At 35.4% G+C, this 16,204-nt stretch overlaps 3 protein-coding genes across 4 annotated transcripts; 2 read left to right on the top strand and 1 right to left on the bottom strand.

Annotated features, from left to right (window-relative positions):
* Positions 1-1,227: 1,227 nt before the first annotated feature.
* Positions 1,228-2,335, bottom strand: LOC9328096. The gene has a single exon (XM_021014851.1). It carries the CDS (start codon positions 2,163-2,165, stop codon positions 1,437-1,439), a length of 729 nt encoding a protein of 242 aa, XP_020870510.1. The 5' UTR covers positions 2,166-2,335; the 3' UTR covers positions 1,228-1,436.
* A 2,421-nt stretch (positions 2,336-4,756) lies between these two features.
* Positions 4,757-6,492, top strand: LOC9328095 (UDP-glucuronate 4-epimerase 2). The gene has a single exon (XM_002891987.2). It carries the CDS (start codon positions 4,947-4,949, stop codon positions 6,249-6,251), a length of 1,305 nt encoding a protein of 434 aa, XP_002892033.1. The 5' UTR covers positions 4,757-4,946; the 3' UTR covers positions 6,252-6,492.
* A 173-nt stretch (positions 6,493-6,665) lies between these two features.
* Positions 6,666-11,239, top strand: LOC9325406 (protein transport Sec1a). Of its 2 annotated transcripts, none has more exons than XM_021012452.1 (21): positions 6,666-6,925; positions 7,032-7,087; positions 7,164-7,245; positions 7,329-7,434; positions 7,531-7,581; positions 7,656-7,752; positions 7,845-7,877; positions 8,018-8,146; positions 8,336-8,506; positions 8,589-8,672; positions 8,746-8,844; positions 8,922-8,992; positions 9,175-9,271; positions 9,361-9,486; positions 9,573-9,668; positions 9,747-9,863; positions 9,955-10,032; positions 10,120-10,340; positions 10,437-10,527; positions 10,621-10,710; positions 10,836-11,239. In XM_021012452.1, the coding sequence occupies exons 1-21, from the start codon at positions 6,850-6,852 to the stop codon at positions 10,905-10,907; spliced, it is 2,043 nt and encodes a 680-aa protein (XP_020868111.1). In that variant the 5' UTR covers positions 6,666-6,849; the 3' UTR covers positions 10,908-11,239. The 2 variants fall into 2 exon arrangements, with proteins under 2 accessions (XP_020868111.1, XP_020868112.1); XM_021012453.1 differs by having other exon boundaries at positions 6,668-6,925; positions 7,356-7,434.
* Positions 11,240-16,204: the final 4,965 nt, after the last annotated feature.

Here is a 16,204-nt window from a genome sequence, read left to right as displayed (position 1 = left end):
TTTTCCGTTGGGGCATCACTTCAAGTGATTCACTTGTGTTTTGGACATTTTTCTTCTTACCTGCCTTTATCATTCCTGCTTTTGGAAGATGACCTTAACCCAATCTTTGGTATCTATTTCGTTTTGTAATGATCTCTAGGAATTCTTTTTTGTATATATATCTCTGGTCAGGATGGATTCTTTATCCTAAAAAAGATATTTATTCCCAATTTCTTAGAAACTTAACTTTTTTAAAAAAAAAATATGGTGAAGTAAACGTTTTTAAAACTGAAATTCTATTATAACCTTAATTTGTTTTTCCTCTGTCCATTCGTACTTTTAGTACTGGTCATGTCGTAAATAAATAAAAATTTACTTTATACCATTTTCTCTCTTATAGGCTATAGCAAGCAATCTTCTGTAGATTTGTTCTTTTTCCAAAATTCCTTTATGAATTATGGGTTTGATTTGGTTACTGAATTTTTTTAAAATACTCTCTTTAATTTATCATATGATTATTTATCGTGCTGATTAATATTTTTTTTGGTTAGAAATTTGACTAATTTTATTTCCCGATTAAATGTATGTTTAGTTAATCTTGGTGAAATCGATTGGGGATTGTGATAACTAAATTTTTAATAAAATAAAAAATAAAAATTGGGAAATTTATGTTTGTGGCAAAGTTTTCTGGTGGTAACCATCATTAAGCGGGTTATAATGGGATGAACTTTCTAGCAATGGGAACCAAAACAGAGTTTCTTTGACCTTTGTATGATTTGTCTCTAAAGTTGGTTAAAGGTTTAGAGAAACTCACTAGCAACCATACGAAAATGGTTTAGCTGCTAAACCTGTATTGTTTTATTCTCCTCTGGGAATGTGTCATGGAGAGTTTTGCAACTGAAAAACCATTTAAATAAATATGGTGCAATCGTGCATAAATAAGAGTAGTTGTCCACTTACACATGAAACACCAACTCCAAGGATACATAGAATGAAATGATGAAAGAAAAATGAAGAACAAGAGGAATTGTGCACTTTCGTACAGATATAAATGATGATATGAATTATGGAAAACCGAGCAATCTCCTCCTACTACTCTCATGTTCAGAAAGAAGGAAGTTGTTGGTTAGGTCATTTGTACACAAGTAATCAGACTGGACGTAGCTGGAGACAAAGATATATCATCAGGCTATCAGATAAGAAGAAACTGTTTTGTTGTTTTCTACTATATGTTTTGGACCAGAGATGGAATCATCATCATCAGTTGGGAATCTTTTATATCATAATAATTAAGCCCTCCCCCTATTCACGGTCTTAGGACACAGACAATGTAACAATTGTTGATGTTTCAAAACATAAAGAAAGAGTGGAGAGTCAGTTTACCATCTATTTACCATCCTAGAGATAGAGATAGAACCAAAACATAATGAACTTTGGTAAGTAGATAATGACAAGCCCTAAAAAGTATGTCCTCCTCCTCCTTGGTGGAACTCTTTGAGAACATTGAGAATCTGAGCTTCCATTCTCCTGACACGAGCAAGCAATCGGTTGCAGGATCTGAGGTAACCCTTAACGTTGTCCTTTTGGCATTTATCAATGTAAACTTCCATATCCCTGAGAATCTCCATGAGCTCATCAACCACCTGAGAATACTCCATGACCCGACCGGGGTCTCTCTCCACAACCTCCTCCAACTCTCTCCTGGCAGTTTCTAACCACTCGGCGGATAAACGAATCCGGGCTTTCAAGGAGTCGTAGCTATCGGAGTCGAAAACGTCTAAGAGTTTGAAGACCGTACCTGGCTGGATTTTGTAAAAGTGAAGAGCTTGAACATAACGAGGCTTGCTCTCCAAAGGAAGCTCTTTGACAGCACCTTCTTCCAGCAAATCGAGGTGGAGATCAAGAGGGGCGGTGATGATAGGAGGGTATTGGTGGAGACGGAAGAAGAACCAGGCGGAAGCAGCGACGGCGATGGTGGGGATGATGAAGTGGCCGCCGCCGCCGACGAATAGAGGAGGGGGATGTTTGTGAGGAGGAGGGAGAGAAGATGATGGGTCAGAGGAGGGAGAAGTGATGGCGAAGAGGGAGATAGGGTTTTGAAGGTTGGAAGGCCTGTAACTGTTGTAATGGTGAAAGGGGATGCTGTTGTGGTTCATCTGGTAATACGCCTTCACTAGACTCCCCATTTCGATCTGATGATGATGAATTGATGAACCCTAATCTAAACCCCCAATTTCATTTTCGATTTCGCCAACCAACAGATTTCGGTCGTTTCTGATTAATGGGCTCATTATTTACGCCCAGTTATAATTTTAAAGCCCATTATTATCTGGTGGAACTGACTACTTTGGTTGAATATGACTCATTTAATTGTTGAAACTTGAGAAACATCAAACATGCATCTCTCTCTCGCTCTCTCTAATAATAACAAGGTCAAACCACATAGTAAAAAAATGGGGAAAAATGTCGTTAAAATCCCCGACTTATTCAAAACGTTGATTTAAATCCTCAACTCATGACGAAACGAAATAAATATCAAACTTGTGTTGACTTTCCAAATAAATATTAAACTTATGTTGATTTTTCAAATAAACACCAAACTTTCATTGACTTTCCAAATAACTATCAAACTTCTGTTGACCTGACCATATTAAGTACGACGTTAAGTGGGTTAATAAATCCTCAACTCATGACAAAACGAAATAAATATCAAACTTATGTTAACTTTCCAAATAAATATCAAACTTATGTTGATTTTCTAAATAAATATCAAACTTCTGTTGACCTGACCATATTAGGTACGACGTTAAGTGGGTTAATAGATCTCGTTAACGGAGGTAATTTTCTGTTAACATATATGTTAATTGATAACGACATTGTTTCATATAACAACAAAACGATGTCGTTTTGTCGTAACGATTGAAATAAAATCCCTAAAGTCAATCTTAGATCCCCAAATCGAACAAAATCCCTAACCCTAAATAGAGTATGATTTGAAACTCGGGATTTTATTGAACAGTTATGACAAAACAACGTCGTTTTATGTTTAGAAAGAATACTTGTTAGTGTTTTGATCAACAAACGAACTCTGTTTTAACAGAGTATGAAGAACAAAACCAAAATGAAAAATAGAGTATGAAGAAACTTGATCTTTATTGATAAGATAAAATGTATTACACACAATGATGTTATTGAGTTTGACTCGATCTACTTATACAACACGAAACAACGTGTACGTACTTGTGTTAATCGAAAAGACACAACTTTACGAACATACACAACTATACGTACGTACATTCGTGACTCTTACGTAAATAACTAATTAACTTATATGAATACGACTTTAGGTTATATGACTTAGATGAGATTTTGATTATAGTTCAACAATACTATCATTTTTAATTAGCGGGTCTGTTAACAGAAAATTAATCCCGTTAATAACATTGTCTGTTAACTCACTTAACGTCATGCCTAATATAACCAAGTCAATGAAAGTTTGGTGTTTATTTGGAAAGTCAACATAAGTTTAATATTTATTTGGAAAGTCAACATAAGTTTGATATTTATTTTGTTTCGTCGTGAGTTAAAGATTTAAATCAACGTTTTGAATAAGTTGGGGATTTTAATGACATTTTTCCCGAAAAAAATGCCTACAAGGTCAACATGTGCAGTCTGCACCGACCCAAATTAATATTAGTGTTTCTTTTTTTATTAATTCAAGTTTGATTATCTATACTCTTAATCTAACTTTTGTTTGTTTTCAAAAAAAAAAAAAAAAAAAAAAAAAAATCTAACTTTTGTTTTGAGATATCAACTTATTACGCTGAACCCATTATCATGTATCCCTACTAATTGGTATGCATCTATTATCACTAGTGTTTTGTAATTTGGTTAATTGTATAATCTCGATTTTAAAAATTTCTAAGAGAACTATATTAACATTTGCAAGTGTCTTTTGTCATTTCTTACATCACATGGGGCTTGGGCGGTTCCACGTTGTTTTTAGTATGTTTTCCTCATTTGTTTATTACACAGACTTCTTAGTGATTTTAGTAATAGTTTTGTTCGATTAAATAATAAAATAGTACTGTTATACTCATAATTTTTGGTTACTAAATAAAGATACGTTAAGAAAGAAATAAAAAAGGTAATGGAGCCATGGAGGTGTGGGGGCATGAATGATACAAAAGATGTTTGTTTAATTGCACGTATAGTATTATTCATTAATTTGTCTTGAAGCCTACTCTTTGCCCATGGGAATTTGAGCTTTCAAATTAAGTTAACTTTTTTTAGTTTTATACTAATTCCTTATTTCGTTGATGATGTTGTCTAATTAAAGTATTAAACATACACATAACTAGAAAATTAAACCTACTAGTTAATGCAAAATGCAAATGAATATCCCATCCTAACCAATAATATTATGACCCTCTTAATTAAAATGATTTATTACTTGATCCTGATCCACAAGTTAATACTAGTATAAAAGTATTTCCTAAAGAGAGAAAAGGACAATTAATACTATGAATGATAGAAAAACACCATGGAATTAAACATATGAGTAGAGAGAGCACTATCTCATTGAATTAAATTACAGGTAAAAAGAGAGTCAACTACTAATTAATGGTTAGATCTCTCTACTTGCACTTGATTTGTTAACAGCAGTTTACTCTCTTCTTAACCAATTTTGAATTTTGAAAATAAAGAAATTAGATTGGAGATTTTTTTTTTTTTTTTTTTAAGAAATAATTAGATTGTTGATGTACCCATAGAAACCGGGAGGCACAAAAAACGCCAACCAAAGAAAGAAAGAAAGAAAGAAAGAAAGAGAAGAAGCAAGTCCAAGAAACCAGAAGATTCTCCCGACGCCATTATCGTCCACCCTCCCAAGAGAATCCCTGCTCTTTCTTCCCAAGAGAAGGCTGAGATCTAGTAGTAATTGAATCTCTGGAAGATCAAATCTTTGAATGTCGCATCTCGACGACGACATTCCTTCAACTCCTGGGAAATTCAAGATGGATAAATCCCCCTACTTCCTCCACCGTACTCGGTGGCAGTCCTCCGTCGCCAAGCTTGCTTTTTGGTCCCTTGTCTTTTTCGGATTGCTCTTCATCTTCTTCTACCGATCTCCCATCTCCAATCCCGATTCTTCTCGCCGCTCTCTTCGCACCTACTCTTGGGGCGGTCCCCACTGGGAGAAACGCGTCAGATCCTCCGCTCGTGTCCGCACCCGCAACGGCGTCTCCGTTCTCGTCACCGGAGCCGCCGGTTTCGTCGGTACGCACGTCTCAGCCGCTCTTAAACGACGCGGCGACGGCGTTCTAGGGCTCGACAACTTCAACGATTACTACGACACGTCTCTCAAGAGATCTAGACAAGCCCTCCTCGAGCGAAGCGGAGTGTTCATCGTGGAAGGAGACATCAACGATTTGTCTCTCCTCAAGAAGCTCTTCGAGGTCGTGCCTTTCACTCACGTCATGCATCTGGCCGCTCAAGCTGGTGTCAGATACGCCATGGAGAATCCCAGCTCCTACGTTCACAGCAACATCGCTGGCTTCGTTAACCTCCTCGAAGTCTGTAAATCCGCTAATCCTCAGCCGGCGATCGTGTGGGCATCGTCAAGTTCGGTCTACGGATTAAACACCAAAGTCCCCTTCTCTGAGAAAGACAGAACAGATCAGCCTGCGAGTCTCTACGCTGCGACCAAGAAAGCTGGAGAAGAGATTGCCCACACTTACAATCACATCTACGGGCTCTCTCTTACCGGGTTGAGGTTTTTCACGGTGTACGGGCCGTGGGGGAGACCTGACATGGCTTACTTCTTCTTCACCAGAGATATCCTCAAAGGGAAAGCGATTTCAATCTTCCAAGGAGCCAACCACGGAACAGTGGCTAGGGATTTCACATACATCGATGACATAGTGAAAGGATGTTTGGGGGCTCTGGACACGGCGGAGAAGAGCACAGGGAGTGGCGGTAAGAAGCGGGGTGCGGCTCAGCTAAGGGTATTCAACCTGGGGAACACATCTCCGGTACCGGTAACGGAGCTTGTGAGTATATTGGAGAGATTGTTGAAAGTGAAAGCGAAGAGGAACATGATGAAGCTGCCGAGGAATGGTGATGTGGCCTTCACACATGCAAATATCAGTTGGGCAGAGAGAGAGTTTGGGTACAAACCAAGCACGGATTTGCAGACTGGTCTAAAGAAGTTTGTAAGATGGTATCTTGGTTACTACAAGCAGCAGGCGGGAAAGAAAGTTGCTGCCGCTTGATTGATTCTTGTCATTTACTATTATTATTAACGAAGAAGACACTTTCTTTCTTTCTTTCTTTCTTTCTTTAGAGTGTCCCATCCCATGGTTGGGTATAGTGAGTGGATTGATACATAAAGAAGAGACATGATTCATTCATTCATTCATTCGAGATTATATATTCTTTACATTTGTATCCTCCTGCCTGTTGTAATTTCGTCAGATCTCTCTGATATTTATATCCTCATAGGAAGTTCACATTTATCTCTGCTATAAAGTTGAATTAGCAAAGCACAATAAGTGTGATTGAACGAACGAGAAGGAATGCAAATTAAGTAGTAGTAAATAAGAAAAACTGCAGGCCTTGGTAAACAAACAGACCTAAAGGTAAGTAAGCTTGGTACATAGAAATAAAAAAATAATGCTGATTTGATTTGAATGCGGAGCTAGTAAAAGAAAGAAGGGCTAATTTAAGAAGGGGGAAAGGAAGGAAATCATCATCTATTAATAGTGTTGTTCCCAAATTGTAAGCGGAGCCATACAAACAATTTCTGACGATGAAAATGAAATCACTCCCCGTCTCCTCTTCTTCCGAAATTCGTACTCTGTTGGGTTACCAATGTCGTTCTCCGATTCAGAGTCATCCTCTCACGGAGGAGGAGATTACAAGTTCTTTCGTCAGATCAGCCGCGATCGTAATCTCCATCCCTCACTCCATCTTTCTGTGTCTTTGATATATATATATATACATTTGGTTGTTGTTTGGGAAAAAGGCTCAATAAAGGGGGGTTGGGGTTTCAGGATTGCTACACGAAATGCTTGGATCTACCAAAACCGGGGATTCTAAAGCTTGGAAGGTCCTCTCCCTCTTTTCATTTCTATGATTACATATATATTGATTTTGGATTTGAATACATTGATGAGCATATGCAGATACTAATAATGGATAGAGTTACGGTCAAAGTAATGTCTCAGTCTTGCAAGATGGCTGATATCACTGATCAAGGCATTTCCTGTATGTCCGTCATTTATCTTCCTCCTTTTTCATTCATTCATTCATTATTCAGTTTCCAATTATGTTCCTCTTGTGTTGATGAGCTCTCTCATGTCCTGTGGAATCATCAGTGGTGGAAGAACTTTTTAAGAGAAGGGAACCAATGCCTGGCATGGACGCTATCTACTTTATCCAACCTTCCAAAGAGAAGTACCAATATCCTCTTCTAGCTCCTTCCATGGACTATATATATATTATCAAGGAAGGAAGGACTCATGTCTCTCTCTCCTTTTATCTTAATTGCAGCATTGTCATGTTTCTATCCGACATGTCTGGCCGGGAACCCTTGTACAGGAAGTAACTACAACTTGCCTCTTCCCTTTTTTTCTCTATATCATCATCATCTTGATTTCTTTCTCTTTTTTCTTCAGGGCATTTATCTTTTTCAGTTCCACTATCCCCAAAGAATTGGTCAATCACATCAAAAGTGATTCTAGCGTTTTACCACGCATTGGTGCTTTACGCGAGGTTTTTCTCTTCTATGCTACCATCCCTTCCCTTATTACCTACTCTTTTTATCGTTTTTTGGTTCCTAAATTTTTTACTACTTTTTTATGCAGATGAACATGGAGTATTTCCCCATAGATAATCAGGTCGGTACTACTATTCTTTTACTCTTTCTGGAGCGCTTAAGCATCTTGAAGTTGGATTTTTAACAATTATCTTTTTCCTCGAATACCGAAAAAGACAATGCAAAGTAGGTCTTTCCCTGATGATCTTACCTCTTTCTCAGGGATTTCTAACTGATCATGAGCAAGCACTGGAAACGCTCTATGCTGACGATGCTGAGAATTCACGCCACTTTAATATTTGTTTGAATATGATGGCTACTAGAATTGCTACCGTTTTTGCTTCACTCAAGGTATATACCTTCTACACACATTCACCAAAGGGAGACTCACTACGTCTTCCTTTTATAGTCACAAGGAATTTAGGATTTGGTGCTGGCAAGCTGTTCTTTATAAGGACTCTCTCAGCCAAATTAATGATATACGGTCTTATAGGAAACTCAAGCTTTTCCCATATATCTCTCTTTTTTATGTGTGTTTAGGAACTACCCTTTGTTCGGTATCGAGCTGCTAAGTCCACTGCTTCGAGGGACTTGGTTCCATCAAAGCTTGCTGCTGCAATTTGGGACTGTATCTCAAAATATAAAGCCATTCCCAACTTCCCCCAGACCGAAACATGTGAGCTGCTCATTGTGGATAGATCAGTGGATCAGGTTTTAAGGCTCATCTACTACAATTACTCCTCAGGTCCATATTGATAGTTTATTTCTCTAAACGAGTGAGGTGTAACTGTAGATCGCTCCTATCATACATGAATGGACCTATGATGCTATGTGCCATGATTTGCTTGACATGGAGGGGAATAAACATGTCATTGAGGTAATTCTATTTTTCTTTCTTATCCTTGACTTTTTTCTGTTTCTCTCTTCCTAATCTTTCTACCATATGCTAGGTTCCCAGTAAAACTGGTGGGCCTCCGGAGAAAAAGGAGATAGTTCTTGAAGATCATGATCCAGTGTGGCTTGAGCTTCGACACACACATATAGCAGATGTATACCACAATTATAAACATCTTCTTTTCACTGAATAGCTCACCATGTTGATACCATCATTTTGGTTTATATATAGGCCAGCGAGCGTTTGCATGAGAAAATGACCAACTTTGCTTCAAAGAACAAAGCCGCACAAATGAGATCAAGGTCAGCGCTAAGAACTTATCTTTCTGTCTGAATAACCGATTTTCAGTGCTTAGAAAATGGAACAGTTGCCTAAATCTTGAAGAATATAAGTTTCTTGTTATCCTCGATATGGATGCGTGATCCCTCACAGACTTGTTTGATATGTTTAGTTAACACAGACTTGTTTGGCTAATGTGACGCAGGGACGGTAGCGAGTTGTCTACACGAGATCTACAGAAAATAGTTCAGGCTTTGCCGCAATATGGAGAACAAGTTGACAAACTCTCCACTCATGTAGAGGTTTGTCTCACCATTAAATTATCTCAAAATTTCAATATTAGATGTGGTTGCTGACAGTTTTTTTTTTTAAACTTTATAATCAAATTCAGCTAGCTGGAAAAATTAATAGAATAATCAGAGACACAGGACTTCGGGATCTAGGGCAGCTGGAACAAGATCTTGTTTTTGGAGATGCAGGTGCCAAGGACGTTATCAACTTTCTGAGGACAAATCAGGTGAATAAGTTTGAAACATGACAAAAAAACTTCATAGCCGCATTGCTTTAGTGTTTGAAATGACACAGCATATATTTAAAATACAGGACACAAACCCGGAAAACAAATTACGGCTATTGATGATTTATGCAACAGTGTACCCCGAGAAGTTTGAAGGTGACAAGGGTGTAAAGCTAATGCAGGTAGCTTTTGGTGTGATTGAGAACCCCTTGTAATGCATGGAACAGCTCGCTAAACAAATAATGCATTTACTTTATCAGCTTGCTAGATTATCACCTGTGGATATGAAGGTTATAAGCAACATGCAATTGATAGCTGGATCTCCAGAAAACAAGGCTAAGTCCGGTAGTTTCTCCCTCAAATTTGACGCTGGAAAGGTAACAGATTCAGTTTAGTTATGAAAAATCGACACTAGTTACCGAGAATAAGAAGAAGAATCTGACGATTATGTATACTCTTTTGGTGTAGACAAAACAAGCAAACAGGAAAGATCGATCTGGTGAAGAAGAAACATGGCAACTGTTCCGGTTTTATCCCATGATAGAGGTAGATGAACACCCGGCTTATAAGTTACATATCCACTATGTAATCATGAAGTGGCTGTGATAAATCTTTGCTATGTTGTTGTTGCAGGAGCTGCTTGAGAAACTCGTGAAAGGCGATCTATCTAAAAGCGACTATCTATGTATGAATCAATCAAGTCATAAGGAGGAGAGTGAACCAAGAACAGGGTCAGTAAGGAAGAGTTCTGCTCCTACAGCGGTTCCAGAGCGAAAAGCCACCCCTCATTCTATGAGATCAAGACGAACTGCAACTTGGGCGCGTCCTCAGTCTTCTGACGATGGATACTCCAGGCATTCTATTTTACATCATGATTTCTTATTTTTTGGTCCATTTTAGAGGAGCTTGGGTTTTTGCTAAGAGTAGTTCATATCTTTCTTCACACTCAGTGACTCAGTGTTGAAAAGTGCTTCTACGGACTTCAAGAAGCTGGGGCAGCGCATCTTTGTATTCATTATTGGTGGGGCAACTCGATCCGAGGTATACATTCAAACAAATCCGACCTTAAATGAATTGCTATATATGTTTCTTTTTATCAAATCTTGTGTCAACATTGGCATAACTTTTTGACAGCTCCGAGTTTGCCACAAGTTGACAAGCAGTTTGAGGAGAGAAGTGGTACTAGGCTCCACTAGTTTCGACGATCCCCCACAGTACATCACGGTAACACCACATATTCCTTTTAACAGTTGATGATTGGCTAAATATACCATGGAACCTCAAAGACTGACTGATTTATAAGGAATCTAAAAGATTCTTAATTCCAACTGTTTTAAATGTTTTCGCAGAAGCTGAAATTGCTGTCGGAAAAAGACATACAAGGGGCTCCTGCCCAGCCCTTCAAACCACAATACTGGTGAATTTGACACAGCTTGAGTCTCAAAAATGTATTTAGGAGAAGAAAAAATAAGGCTAATAATTTTGCAATTGAAAGAAGAGTGGATAAGTAAATCTTGTCCAGAGACAAGACTTGGGATCAGGTTAGTAGAAACGTTATGGTGAAGACTTTTTTTTTATTGTTCTTGTTTCTCCTTGATCCCAAACCCTCGCCTTTCGCTTATTTTTATTCTTCATATGGATCATTTTGGTTCATACTCTATATACTTTTGTGTCACAATTAAACTCTATATATAAGTCTCTACGTCGTCGACTTAATGGAAAAAATGAAGAGGCTAGCTTCTAATTTGTTTTACCTTTTGGCTATCTATATATTGATTCTTCTGCTGTTAGTTTATTTTTATGTTTCGAGTTATATAGCAATCGTTGAGTTGGGAAAAGATTTGTCATAGTTTAGTTCATTTTAAAGCATCAGTAAGGATACAACTTAACCCTCGAGAATTTTGGACAACGAAACGCAAAGATAAAATGTTGGAATGAGTGACTTTTAAGAATCAGCTAAAATAAAGCTTTCCAGAGACATAAGATTCTCGATGTAATTGGGAAAATGGTCATAGTGAAACATATCCTTGAAGCCCAGACTCTCACAGTCATAGTAAGACCACTTGTTGTACGTTAATTTCTTGGTAAGCCATTTGTCTTGTGCTGTTAGTTTTGAGATCATGAAAGAAAGCACAAATCGGATTCTCCTTACTTTTAGGCATATAAACAACTTCATGTGCATCAGTGACACCACTAAAATAGTGTGTGGAGGAGTGAATCATTTGATCGTCCGTGGAAGGATTAGTAAGAGGGCTTAAGTACCTCAATGACCATTCTTTGTTTTTGGCATCTTCGAGAACCCATAATCTGTTGCTGCTGCGAGAACAAATTTAAGCTAACTTTACTCGGTAGTTTATCAAACATGCGTCATAAAAACAAAAACAAAAAACATTCTACTTCAAAATTGCTCTACACTTTATCCCACACGATCTCACATTCTCCACTTCTCCTCCAATTACAACAATGGAACAACATTATTTCCTACAAAGAGACTCCACATCTCTTCCTTTTTATGATTCCGGTTTCTGCAACATCAATCGAGAAAAAAGAGTTAATTTAAGTAGCAAAAAACTGCAACCCTTGATCAAAAACCTGAAATTCTCGGTTTGCTTCATCCTTTATTCAAAACCGTGAAATTCAAAGTCTGGATCTACGAAGAATAAATCAAACGAAAAGAGGTTTATTAATTTCAAAATTATATATAATCATAACCAAATAAACTTTTAATCATTCATAAAACTTCAATTGAATAATGAAAAGTTTTTGTGAATAAACAATATTTTTAATGGAAAAAGTGGACTGCCAAGTCAATAAATTTGGGCACGGGTCAAATACTAGTAATACTATAACTAGATAACAACCCGCACGATGTGCGGGATGAAGTGATTCAAGTAAAATTATTATGATTAAAATTATTATCCGGGATCCAAGATCTATTTGTGTAAAACGAAACATTTTATAATTTGTTTTTGTTTTATTCAAATTTGGGACTATTTCATATAAGAATATGTTTTACCCGTGAAATATTTGAACCTTGAATAAAGCTTCAACGTGATAAAAAGTATTGACGAAATGTTACCATTTATGGCAATATGTCTTTCCGTATGTTTTAAAGATTTCGAGATTTTGTAGTATAAAAAGAAATTTTTTTTTTTTATAATAAGTATAAGAAATCCAAAATTTAGCAAAGATGAGATTTGATAGTTTCCAAGCTAAGATTTTGTAGTGTTCTAAATCTAAGATTCTTAGATTATGAATGGATTATTACGAAATGGTTATAATGTGGCCAGATTTTGGTTTATATACAAATGTGGTTATAATGTTTTTCTTCGAAAAGTTAGAACTCCTCCAAAAAATAGGATTTTAAGGAAAAAAATTATGAAAGATGTAAAGATTTTGTAGTTTTGAATTCGAGATTCTCGAACCAAATGTATATATTTTATTATTTAAATATAAACATAAATATAAATATAAATAAAAAGATTGTTTACCCATCCGCTAAAGAAAATTTATATAAATGTATATAAAGAAAAATATAAATATAAAAATATAGTAATATAAGATAAAGAAAAAGTGTATGTTTTTAATTATTAATGGAATATATGGATGTATCAGACTAATGATAAATTCTGTAAATAGTCTAATAAATCTTGGGTAATCTATACTATATAAAAGTCGAGGCCATAAGCTCCTTAGGCCGTCCACGTAAACTTTTAAACATCCAATCGCGGTTAGCCACCTCAATAAATAGCAGTTTTAGATTTTATTAATCTTCTATATTAAGATTTTTTAGAAAAGAAAAAAAGTCGCATATGAAAATAAGAGAAATATATGGAAATATGGAAAACTTTCTAGGTATAATATTTTATATGGAAATCTATAAAATAAATTAATTAATCAAAATGTAATGTTTTTTTTCAAAGTTTATTACATTTATAAACGAAAATAATGAAAATATGTACAAAATTCTAAATATAAATTTTAGTTAATCATATTAGTCTTCTTGTTAATTTATTTTTAAATTCTAACATCTATATTAATATATTAATAAAAAGAAAAAGAAAAACAATATATGGAAAGATGACAAATGTGAAGTATTGAAAAAATAACATATAGAAATAAGACAAATGTAAAGTATATTACCATCACATTAATTAACATTTTTGAGTTCTAATATTTTCTATACTAATATATTAATGAAAAGGAATAGAAAAAAAATATATAGAAATGTGACAAATATGAATTTTGAAACAACAACATAAAGAAATTAGACAAATGTAAATTATATCTTTCAATATTATCTTTGGCTATATTTGACCAAAACTTTTTTTTTTATAGCAAATGTTGATGCAATATATACTAAATTAAAAGTTCATATAAACTTTTTAGGGAGACTCACAAAAATGCCCCTTTTTCAATACCCCTTTTCAAAAATGCCCCCTTTGGATGTCCATTTTTAAAAATACCCCTTTTATGTACAAAATGACTAAATTACCCTTCTTTTAATAAAAGATATCATAAATATATAAGGAAATATAACAAAATTAGGTCCACAAAATACAAAATATTTTTGGCGGGAAAAGTGATCCCCCAATTTTTCCTGCCAAAACACTTGTAAAAATTTGTAAAACCTTTAAAATACCTTGTAAAATTTTCCCGTAAAATTTTTTCCCGCCAAAAAATTTTCCCGCCAAAAATTTTTTTTTGCGGGAAAAGTGATTCCGCAAATTTTTTGGCGTTAAATTTTTGGCGGGAAAATTTTTGGCGGGAAAAATTTACAAGGTATTTTAAAGGGTTTTTACAGGGTATTTATAAGGTTTTACAATGTATTTTAAAAGGTTTTACAACGTATTTATAAAGTATTTATAAGATATTTTAAGATTTTACAAGCTATTTTATAAGGTTTTACAAGTTATAAGGTTTTACAAGTTTTTTATAAGGTTTTACAAGTTATAAATACCTTATAAAACCTTATAAGTACCTTGTAAAACCTTTTAAAATACATTGTAAAACCTTACAAAACACTTGTAAATACTCCGTAAAACCTTTAAAATACCTTGTAAATTTTTCCCGCCAAAAAAATTGCGGAATCACTTTTCCCGCAAAAAAAATTTTTGGCGGGAAAATTTTTTGCGGGAAAATTTTACAAGGTATTTTAAAGGTTTTTACAAGTGTTTTGGCGGGAAAATTGCGGGATCACTTTTCCCGCCAAAAAATATTTTGTATTTTGTGGACCTAATTTTGTTTCAAATAAGGGTAAAATGGTCATTAAAAATTAAAAGAGGGCAAACTTAAAAATGGACTCTCAAAAGGGGCATTTTTGAAAAGGGGTATTGAAAAAGGGGCATTTTTAACAATTTCTCAACTTTTTATTAATATCTTTTAAGAAATGAAAATAAGAAGCTATAACCTTCTAAAGTTGTCCATGTGGAATATTAAACGACTAATTGTGATTAGTCATCTCACTAATTAACATTTTTTTCATCTCATTGATAAATATTTTTAAATTCTAATATTTTCTATATTAAATATTAATAGAAAGGAAAAGATAAAAAATTTATGGAAAGAAGAGAAATGTGAATTTTTTAAACAACAACATATAGAAGAAATAGGACAAATGTAAATTATAGATTTCAATATTATATTTGGTTATATTTTACCAAAATTCTTTTTTTTTTAATAAATTTTAATACAATATATTCCAAATTAAAAGTTCATATAAAAAGGATTAATATATATTTCTGGCCATAATATTTTTTCAAAAAAATAAGTTGATAATGACGTGTATATATCATCATAGAATTATTCTTTTTCTTATAGATGTCGTCGAATTAAAGAAAAACTTTATAAAGTTTTCACTGCCTCTTGATTCCGTATAAATACATTGATGAGGGTTTTCGTCAGCTCATATCCAGCTGCTACGTTTTAAAACTGTTCGGGTAGTTGGTGACGATATATCAAAATCACCGGCGAGCTTTCTTAAAAGAAAGTTAGTCGGTAGTTTGTAGAAACGTGCATATGTTATTAATTCATAATAAGAAGAATCACACAAAACTTTTAAGTAGAAGATGAAAAAAAAAAAAGAGATGACCTTTATTTTATTAGAGGAGAGAGATGGTTTGTTCATCCGCTATTTTAATTACATTTCCTAACAAAGATGAAGATCACATTTGTAACACCCCGGTTTCAGAAATATGGTGGTGCATGCGGAGAGGTTTAAGAGAATTGATTTGGCCACCTATTTCACCAAAGTCCACTTATCTTTTCAGTCAACGGTCCTGAGAGAACTCCACAGTTAAGGGTGCTTGAACTGGAGTAATTTCAGGATGGGTGACCTTCCGGGAAGTGATTGTCGGAACTGTGTGAGTGAGTACAAAACACAGGGAAAGATCATGTGGTGATTTGTAGGGTCGGTAAACAAGTCTTTAAAGTCTTCCGGACGTAGCGGACCGGCCGTCAGACAGGGGTGGGCCCATGGGCCCGAGAGAAGACGTGGGGCCCACTGGTAGGGACGGTCAGGGCGTTACAACATTTATGAAATCGGATCAAAAGTTGCGACTTTTGATGATTAATGATTTTAATGGTGATGATGACGTTTGTCTCAATTTTTAAGAGCGACTTAGACGCTGTGTTCGTGGGAAGACGGGGAGACTGTGGGAGAAAGAAATTTGGTTGGCGGTGGAACTGGCTGACCTTCTCTTCTTCTTTGATCTTGGCA

The sequence above is a fragment of the Arabidopsis lyrata genome (genome assembly GCF_000004255.2).
Source record: "Arabidopsis lyrata subsp. lyrata unplaced genomic scaffold ARALYscaffold_1, whole genome shotgun sequence".
Classification (NCBI taxonomy): Eukaryota; Viridiplantae; Streptophyta; class Magnoliopsida; order Brassicales; family Brassicaceae; genus Arabidopsis; species Arabidopsis lyrata.
The sequence above is the reverse complement of the archived record's forward strand: the minus strand, read 5'-3'. Positions and strand labels throughout refer to the sequence as shown.

Excerpts from the sequence above, each read along its gene's own strand:
- LOC9325406 (XM_021012452.1), top strand. The coding sequence starts at position 6,850 with ATGTCGTTCTCCGATTCAGAGTCATCCTCTCACGGAGGAGGAGATTAC. Across the intron at positions 8,845-8,921 it reads GACACACACATATAGCAGAT|GCCAGCGAGCGTTTGCATGA; the intron begins GTATACCACAAT and ends GTTTATATATAG. Across the intron at positions 8,993-9,174 it reads GCCGCACAAATGAGATCAAG|GGACGGTAGCGAGTTGTCTA; the intron begins GTCAGCGCTAAG and ends AATGTGACGCAG.
- LOC9328096 (XM_021014851.1), bottom strand. The coding sequence starts at position 2,165 with ATGGGGAGTCTAGTGAAGGCGTATTACCAGATGAACCACAACAGCATC.
- LOC9328095 (XM_002891987.2), top strand. The coding sequence starts at position 4,947 with ATGTCGCATCTCGACGACGACATTCCTTCAACTCCTGGGAAATTCAAG.